The sequence below is a fragment of the Elaeis guineensis genome, chromosome 11 (assembly GCF_000442705.2).
Source record: "Elaeis guineensis isolate ETL-2024a chromosome 11, EG11, whole genome shotgun sequence".
NCBI lineage: Eukaryota > Viridiplantae > Streptophyta > Magnoliopsida > Arecales > Arecaceae > Elaeis > Elaeis guineensis.
The window spans coordinates 3,670,030-3,679,453 of NC_026003.2; the positions used below are offsets into that span (position 1 = coordinate 3,670,030).

Sequence of the window (9,424 nt, forward strand, 5' to 3'; positions counted from 1 at the left end):
TTATTTTGTCAGGTCTTGATCTGCTAGCACAGGTTTTATGGGCGTACTGGTGCCCTGGTTTCCTTTTATTTGCTACAGTTCTGATTTCCTGCAGGCGATCTTTGTTCCTTCTATTTGTGCCTCCGTTTGTCATAATGCTCTGCTGCTTTGCGATCGTTTTATTGCTTCAGCAGCTTTGGCCGTTTCTGTTTGATATTTTTGTTATGTATTTGTATCTGGAAGCTGCTACTGTATTACTTATGCCTGGGCTATATGTGATGTTTTGCACTTATTTACAGTATAGCTGCATCGTATGCTTTCAACTCGCTAGGTATATGAGCCTTTGTTCAGGTGCATCATTTCTGCAAGCAGTTCACTGCGCAGATTTATTAAACAATTTACGCTCTGCTTCAGGTCCCCGTAGTGTTTGTGGTTATAAGTTTGACTATATGTCCTGTATTTTCTTACCCTTTGTTTTCTCAGTCGCCTGTGGCTGCGAATTAGCCTGTTGTCTTTTGGTTTCGAGGTGTAGTGATAGTTTCCTTTTTGTAAACAGGTTTTGGGTTTTAGAAGTTCTCCTCTGTGTAATTTGGATTGGGTTTTTATGTCCTGTACACTGTTATCTCTGGTAATGAAATTTTTCTCTTTTCAGGAAAAAAAAAAAAAATCAAACGGACCCTTGGGTGACCATGCAAATTTGCGACCACAATGTGGCATTGCTAAACGTCTCTTCTTAGGCGTACAACTTTACTCAAAAGCCACAAACCCCGAGTCTCACCCTGTCCTCCTCTCCGCTCACCATGGCAGCCGTCGCCCTCCGCCGAGGCTCGCGAAGAATCCCCTTCCCCCAAAGAAACCACCAGTATCTCTCCACCCTCTCCGCGCCCTCCGATCCCGCTCCTTCTCCTCCTCCTCCTCCCTCTCCCTCCCCCTCCAACCCCATCGCCCGCCTCAAATCCACCATCCGCGCCGAGTCAGACCCCGACCGCATCGCCGAGCTCTTCCACTCCGCAGCCGCCTCCGGCGTCCCCCGCTTCCACGCCCAGCGGCCCCTCTTCTTCCTCGCCGTCCATAAGCTCGCCCGCGCCCACCGCCCCGACCTCGTCGAGGGCCTCCTCGATCCCTTCCTCTCCGACCCCGCCGCCCCTCGCTCCGAGGGCTTCCTCGCCCGCCTCATCTCTCTCTACTCCGCCGCCGCCATGCCCGACCACGCGGCCCGCACCTTCGACCGCATGCCAGGCCTCGGCGTCCCCCGTTCTGATAAATCCCTCTCGGCTCTCCTCTCCGCCTTCCTCCATAACCGCTGCTTCGATCGCCTCCACGACGCCTTCGATCGGGCGCCCAAGGAGCTCGGCATCGCCCCCGGCATCGTGTCCAACAACATCCTACTTCAAGCCTTGTGCGAGAACGGGGAGGTCGTGGCAGCCCGCAAGGTGCTCGACGAAATGGCGGAGAAGAAAAGGGATTCTCCGGTGGAGCCGGATATCATCTCGTATAACACGTTGCTGAATGGATATCTAAAGAAAGGGGATGCCGATGGGTTCGAAGAGATTCTTAAAGAGATTGCCCACAGAGGATTAGAGCCTAATGTGGTTACTTTTAACTGTAGGATCTCAAAATTTTGCAAGAAAAGTGAGAGCTTTAAGGCTGAGGAGCTGCTGGATGTGATGGTTTCGAAGGGCAGTCAGCCGAATCTCGGTTCATTCAATACGATAATTGCTGGGTTCTGCAAAGAAGGGGACGTGGCCTCGGCTTTGAGGGTGTTCAAGAGGATGAAGGTGATGAAGAGGATGAATGGGAAGGACGGGTTGTCACCAAATCCTGACACGTATATTATGTTGATTAGAAGTTTGGCTGAGAAGGGAGAGTTTGGCCATGCATTGGTGATCAGCAAGGAGTGTTTGACTAAGAAATTTGCGCCACCATTCGAGGTTGTGAAAGGATTAATTGATGGATTAGTCAAGGATTCCAAGGTTGACGAGGCCAAGGATTTCGTTGCAAAGATGAGGGAGATACTTAAAGGTGATGCTGTGGATGCATGGAAGAAATTTGAAAGTGCACTCTCTTTATAGAGTGCGCGGGCTTTGGACCAGAGAATGTTAAGAGTTGTTTTCCTTTGGCATGCGAAATGACGAAGGAAATGATATACAGGTGCTTAACTTCAAACATCTGTAGGTTTCCCTTCTGCTTGTAATTTGTGTTGATGTATTGGAATTCAGAGAATTTGCCTCAGTTAGGGGGTTTGCTTCTTATTGTCGGTGGGAGTTTCAAACTCAATCGAGCATTTGAATTGCCTTACACGTTTAATATCCAAGTACAATTTTGTTGCTTTTATTTGATTCAAATGGTGGTTGATAGTATGTGTTGTCAATGCATGGAGACAAGGTTTACATGGTTGTTCACTTCTTAATCGTATGCTTTAGTCGGAGGAGATTCTGTTATGATAAATCTTTTTTATGTCAAAGGACTATCAGATTCTATTTCAGTCTCAGACAGCCGAGTGTGCATCACCATGTTGTCTTCTGATGTGGTGTTTTAAGGCTAGCTTGCTGGATGCTAATGTTTTCAAAGAAAGTACTATTCAGAGAATGAAGAACAAAAATCACATGGGGCTGTCCCCAGAGAGGAGAATATGTAGAGTGGGCTTCTAATTTTACCATGTTTTTTCTGATGCCTATCTTAAACAAGAAGTCCAAAAATCAAAGATTTTTCTTAATAACGATGTTGTCGGTCTCATAATAAAAAGACCAAAAAAAAGAAGGGAAATCATAGATGGCATCATTTTTCTTTTTCATTTTTAAAATATTCTTTTTATACACACACTATGTGTCTTGTTGGGTATAAAATATCCACAGCCGAAGTTTCAGCAGAATCAACTCCGAGGGACTTCGCCCGGACTCCTACGGGAGCTGGGTTCCGCCCACGACTCCAACTTCAAGGGGGATTCCGTCCGGACTCCCATGGGAGCCGGGCTCCGTCGCCAACTTCGACTGCCGGTAAGATCCGTCCGGACTCCTATGGGAGTCGGACTTCGCACCTGACTTTAATTGCAGGGGATTGCGGATTCCTACGGGAGTCGGGCTCCGCCCGTGACTTCAACTCCGAGGGGACTCCACCCGGACTCCTACGGGAGCCGGGCTCCGCCCACGACTCCAACCTCAAGGGGGACTCCGCCCGGACTCCCACGGGAGCCGGGCTCCGTCGCCAACTTCGACTGCCGGCAAGATCCGTCCGGACTCCTACAGGAGCCGGACTTCGCACCTGACTTTAATTGTAGGGGACTCCGCCCGGACTCCTACAGGAGCCGGGCTCTGCCCGTGACTTCAACTCCGAGGGGACTCCGCCCGGACTCCCACGGGAGTCGGACTCCGCCCACGACTCCAACCTCAAGGGGAACTCCGCCCGACTCCCACGGGAGCCGAGCTCCGTCGCCAACTTCGACTGCCGGTAAGATCCGTCCGGACTCCTACGGGAGCCGAACTTCGCACCTGACTTTAATTGCAGGGGACTCCGCCCGGACTCCTACGGGAGCCGGGCTCTGCCCGTGACTTCAACTCCGAGGGGACTCCGCCCAGACTCCTACGGGAGCCGGGCTCCGCCCACGACTCCAACCTCAAGGGGGATTCCGCCCGGACTCCCACGGGAGCCGGGCTCCATCGCCAACTTCGACTGCCGGTAAGATCCGTCCGGACTCCTACGGGAGCCGGACTTCGCACCTGACTTTAATTGTAGGGGACTCTGTCCGGACTCCTACGAGAGCCGGGCTCCGCCTGTGACTTCAACTCCGAGGGGACTCCGCCCGGACTCCTACGGGAGTCGGGCTCCGCCCACGACTCCAACCTCAAGGGGGACTCCGCCCGGACTCCCACGGGAGCCGGGCTCCGTCGCCAACTTCGACTGCCGGCAAGATCCGTCCGGACTCCTACGGGAGCCGGACTTCGCACCTGACTTTAATTGCAGGGGACTCCGAACGGACTCCTACGGGAGCCGGGCTCCGCCCGTGACTTCAACTCCGAGGGGACTCCGCCCGGACTCCCACGGGAGCCGGACTCCCCCCACGACTCCAACCTCAAGGGGGACTCCGCCCGGACTCCCAGGGGAGCCGGGCTCCGCCGCCAACTTCGACTGCCGGTAAGATCTGTCCGGACTCCTACGGGAGCCGGACTTCGCACCTGACTTTAATTGCAGGGGACTCCGCTCGGACTCCTACGGGAGCCAGGCTTTGCCCGTGACTTCAACTCCAAGGGGACTCCGCCCGGACTCCTACGGGAGCCGAGCTCCGCCCACGACTCCAACCTCAAGGAGGACTCCGCCCGGACTCCTACGGGAGTCGGGCTCCGTCGCCGACTTCAACCGCCGGTAAGATCCGTCCGGACTCCTACGGGAGCCGGACTTCGCACCTGACTTTAATTGCAGGGGACTCCGTCCGGACTCCTACGGGAGCCGGGCTCCGCCCGCGACTTCAACTCCGAGAGGACTCCGCCCGGACTCCCACGGGAGCCGGGCTCCGCCCACGACTCCAACCGCAAGGAGAACTCCACCCGGACTCCTACGGGAGCCGGGCTCCGTCGCCGACTTCAACCGCCGGTAAGATCCGTCCGGACTCCTACGGGAGCCGGACTTCGTACTTGACTTTGATTGCAGGGGACTCTGCCCGGACTCCTAAGGGAGTCGGGCTCCGCCCGCGACTTCAACTCCGAGAGGACTCCGCCCGGACTCCCACGGAAGCCGGGCTCCGCCACGACTCCAACCGCAAGGAGGACTCCGCCCGGACTCCTACGGGAGTCGGACTCCGTTATCAACTCCGACCACTGCCAAACTTCAGCCGACGGATCTGCACTCCCAGGCAGGCCACAATAACGGCCACGATCCTGCTCCACTTCCTGCGACGGATTCCGCACAGCTCCATCACTCCCTGACAGGCTGCAGTAACGGTCACAGCACTGCTCCACTTCCTACGACGGATCCCGCGCAGCTCCACTACTCCCTGGCAGGCCACAATAACGGCCACGATCCTGCTCCACTTCCTGCGACGGATACCGCGCGATTCTCCCATCCGCTGGCAAATCGCGACAACAGACACCGCTCCACTCCCCGCGGCAGACTCCACGTGGCACGCCCCGATGATAGCCACGGGTCCACTCTACTACTCTTCGCAGCAAACTCCGCCTGACCCTGGGCAGCCCACTGCTAGACGGTTACAGATGTCGCTATCAGGCTACTGCCCCCTCTGCCTATAAAAGGGGGCCCCAGATACGTTATTCAATAAGCTCTAGTTTTTACCTAAAAACTCTGCTAAATTCTCCGTTCGAGCACTCCATTCTTGTTGAGGTAGAGAACTGACTTGAGCGTCGGAGGGTCTTGCCGGAGCAACCCAACCTCCGATTTAGACTTCCTTTGCAGGTCCCGACGGCGACCGCGACTCCCTCGACTCCAGCTTCTTCGGCGCAAGCGGATTTTTGCACCAACAGGATTGGCACTAGAGGAAGGGCGTGCGAACCTCCGCAGTATCCTTGTTCTTAAAGGAGCGCTCAACGGAGCCGCCTTCGATCGTCTCCTCCGACATCCATTCCTTGTTTCCCCCACGGGATCCTTACTTGATGCCTCCTCGCAAGGCGTCCACGCGACGGTTCACGGCCTCCGCGGCCAGATCTCAGGCTCCGGTCTCTCTTCCTGTTTCTCAACCTCCTCCTCCTCCGGCGGCGGCGGTCGGCGCGGAGCAGTTTGACCTGCTGGCGCAACAGGTCAGAGACCTCACAGAAGCTGTGCAGGCTATGCAGCAGCAGCAGCCGCAGGCATCAGTACGCCCGGAAAGGGCATCCCCGAAACATCAGAATCCGACGGCGGGGCGGGCCACCTGGGCCAGCCGCCCCGTCCTTCCTGGGAAAATGAATCTGAGGGTGGAGAGCCCTCAATCGGACCACGACTCCACCCCTGGAAGATCCCTGCCCTCATTCTGCCAGAGGACCCTCGAGACTCGAAGTCGGAAGGATTTTCTGGACCAGAGGCTCCAGGAGATGAACCGACGGATCGAAGAGCTCCGCCATGCTCCCCCCGCTTATGGTGAGGATATTTGTACTGACCCTCCCTTCTCTCAAATGATCATGCAGGAACCGATCCCGCCAAACTTCAAGCTCCCCCAGTTTGAAAGCTACGACGGGACTTCGGACCCGGTTGATCATCTGGAAGCCTTCCGGACGATGATGCTGCTTCACGGCACTCCCGATGCCATTCTATGCCGGGCCTTCCCGTCCACCTTGAAGGGAGCGGCAAGGAACTGGTACTCGGCTTTGAAATCGGGTACCATCTTTTCCTTCGATCAAATGAGCCACCAATTTGTGGCCCATTTTGTCAGCAGCCGGCGCCCCCGGAAGGGTTCGGAGTCCCTCATCAATATCAAGCAGAGGGAAGGGGAGTCCATTCGGGCCTACATCAACCGTTTCAACGTCGCGGCGCTGGAGGTCCGGAACTTGGACCAATCAGTCGCAATGGCCGCCCTGAAGGGTGGCCTTCAAAAGAATGACCTTTTGTTCTCCCTGGAGAAGAAGTATCCCAGGAATTTTGCTGATTTGCTGGCTCGGGCTGAGGGATACGCCCAAGCTGAAGAAGCCTTCAAAATGAAGGATGAAGAAACAGTGAGGGAGCGGCAAGCGGGAGACTCGAGTAAGCTCGCAATTGAAAAAAGGCCCAGAGAAGCCCGGCCGTGTTCTCGATCCCCTCCTGGGCACAAGCGTGCCCATACTCCACCCCGGGTACGCAGGCAGAGAAGTTCGGATCGCGGGGTTCGGCGGGGTTCCCCACCGGGGAGATTCCGCAACTACGCCCCCCTCAATGCCTCGAAGGCCCAGGTACTGATGGAGGTCAGGGAGCAGCTCCCTAGGCCAGAGAGGATGCGCACACACCCCGAGAAGCGCAACCCCAACAAGTTCTGTCTCTACCACCGCGACCACGGCCATGACATGGAGGAATGCATCCAGCTCTGGGACGAGATCGAGGAGCTCATTCGGCGAGGTCGACTCGACAGGTTCATCCGACGTAGGCCTGAGGGTAGAGGAGATCGGCCAAGGGCCCTTCCGCAACCTGAACCACCAAGAAGGGAGGAGCAACCCGGGGATCGGCCTCCCATCGGGACCATCGACTCCATCACCGGAGGGCCTCAAGGAGGAGCAGACCTCCCGCAACCGTGGAACTCGAGAAATCTGTAAATGTATCACTTACGATTTCACTTTGAATCTAAATTTCTTTCTACTTGACGTACTCTTCCCATTTGGCACGGATTTGCCACGACTGGATATGACCCCTCCAAATGCCTGAAATAAAGTTATGTTGGGAACGGGGGGAGAACCCCATCCTAACATACCTGAAATGAAAGTCCAACTATCTCGAGATCGGATTGGGGGAGAGGCCTTACAACGTCCTAATGTGCCCCCACAGCCATGTCAGGAACAGAAGGAGGACCTCGTCCTGACATAAGCAAAGTCAAAGGCCCGGTTCTTTTAGACCGGATGGGGGGAGAGGCCTTACAGCGCCCTAATGTGCCCTCACAGCCATGTCAGGAACAGGAGGAGGACCTCGTCCTGACATGAGCAAAGTCAAAAGCCCAGTTCTTTTAGATCGGATGGGGGGAGAGGCCTTACAGCGCCCTAATGTGCCCCCACAGCCATGTCAGGAACAGGAGGAAGACCTCGTCCTGACATGAGCAAAGTCAAAGGCCCGGTTCTTTTAGACCGGATAGAGGGAGAGGCCTTACAGCGTCCTATGTGCCCCCTCAGCCATGTCAGGAACAGGAGGAAGACCTCGTCCTGACATGAGCAAAGTCAAAGGCCCGGTTCTTTTAGACCGGATGGGGGGAGAGACCTTACAGCGCCCTAATGTGCCCCCACAGCCATGTCAGGAACAGGAGGAAGACCTCATCCTGACATGAGCAAAGTCAAAGGTCCGGTTCTTTTAGATCGGATGGGGGGAGAGGCCTTACAGCACCCTAATGTGCCCCCACGGTCATGTCAGGAACAGGAGGAAGACCTCGTCCTGACATGAGCAAAGTCAAAGGCCCGGTTCTTTTAGATCGGATGGGGGGAAAGGTCTTACAGCGCCCTAATGTGCCCCCACAGCCATGTCAAGAACAGGAGGAAGACCTCATCCTGACATGAGCAAAGTCAAAGGCCCGGTTCTTTTAGACCAGATGGGGGGAGAGGCCTTGCAGCGCCCTAACGCGCCCCCACGGTCATGTCGGGAAACGGGAGAAGAACCTCGCCCTGACTTGAGCAAGGTTGAAGGCCCGGACTCCTACGGGAGCCGGGCTCTGCCCACGACCTCTGCAGCAATAGAGACTTCGCCCGGACTCCTACGGGAGCCGGACTCCACCCCACGACTTCTGCAGCAAGGAAGACTCCGCCCGCCCTGGCAATGGCCCTTACGTGCCCTCGCGGGAATGGGAGGAGAACCTCGTCCTGATGGTGATGAAATCCGGCCGCCCAACAAGATCGGATGAAGGGAAAAAGCCCCTTAGCGGCACCCCCACGCTCCTGTGCAACCCCGCAAAGGGCGAGGGGAGGGCCCTCACTCGGAGAAGAGGAGGAAAATTAAAAAGAAAGGGTGACGAACTACGACGGAAACAGATGAAGGACGAACCGCACCAAAAACCTAAAAGACTTCGTCCCAACGGAGACGGGGAGTTCCTACCAAACACCCCCAGCCTCAAAAAAGACTCCCGACACAGGTCAGGAGGACAGCGACATCTCCGAAGTAATGCGGAGTCCGGACCGCCAAGCTCGGGCTTGCGACCATGTACGATGAGGAAGGCAAGCCAACGCATCGACGACTGGGCGCCTCCCAACGACGTCTACATCAGACAAGTCGAATGACAAGAAAAGTTCGGCGGACGACAATCTAATACAATGCGCGGACGAGGTAACACAAAACACCCTTTTCATTCCATTTCCGAAATACACGCTACAAATCCCGGAAGGCCAAGGAAAGAAAAGCAAAACAACAAAAAGGGAAGTAAATACATGAAAAGACAGAAGGACGAAAAGAGCTCTAAGGAGGCTCTGCTCCCTCCGACCTAGAGTTATCTGCTCCACCCCTCATCTAGGACTGCCTTAGATTCTCAATTTCTTCTTCTAGCTCTTCCCTTTTCTGCAGCGCATCCTGGAGCGCCCGACAAAGTCGCTGGCTCTCGGCCTCCGCCTCTCGACGCCTCTTCCTCAAGACCTCGGATTCCGCCTCCGCATCCGCGACGGCCCGCTGCTCGTATGCCAGTTGAATCTTCAGTTGTTGCAGCTCAGCTGTCTTTTCCTCGAGGATGACAGAAATCCCTTCAACGGTTTCTCTTAGGGACTGGAGCTCATCAGAATCCCGAGCGGAGGTAAGCTGAGCCCTGCTGGCCAGCTGCCTCTGGAGACGGGCGACTTCGTCGGTCGCCGCCCTGAGTCTCCCTTTATAT

General features: G+C 55.8%; 1 protein-coding gene across 1 annotated transcript; it reads left to right on the forward strand.

Annotated features, from left to right (window-relative positions):
• The first annotated feature begins 676 nt into the window (after positions 1-676).
• LOC105053714 (small ribosomal subunit protein mL103 (rPPR7)) lies at positions 677-2,324 on the forward strand. Its single transcript, XM_010934974.4, has one exon. It carries the CDS (start codon positions 780-782, stop codon positions 2,049-2,051), a length of 1,272 nt encoding a protein of 423 aa, XP_010933276.2. The 5' UTR covers positions 677-779; the 3' UTR covers positions 2,052-2,324.
• Positions 2,325-9,424: the final 7,100 nt, after the last annotated feature.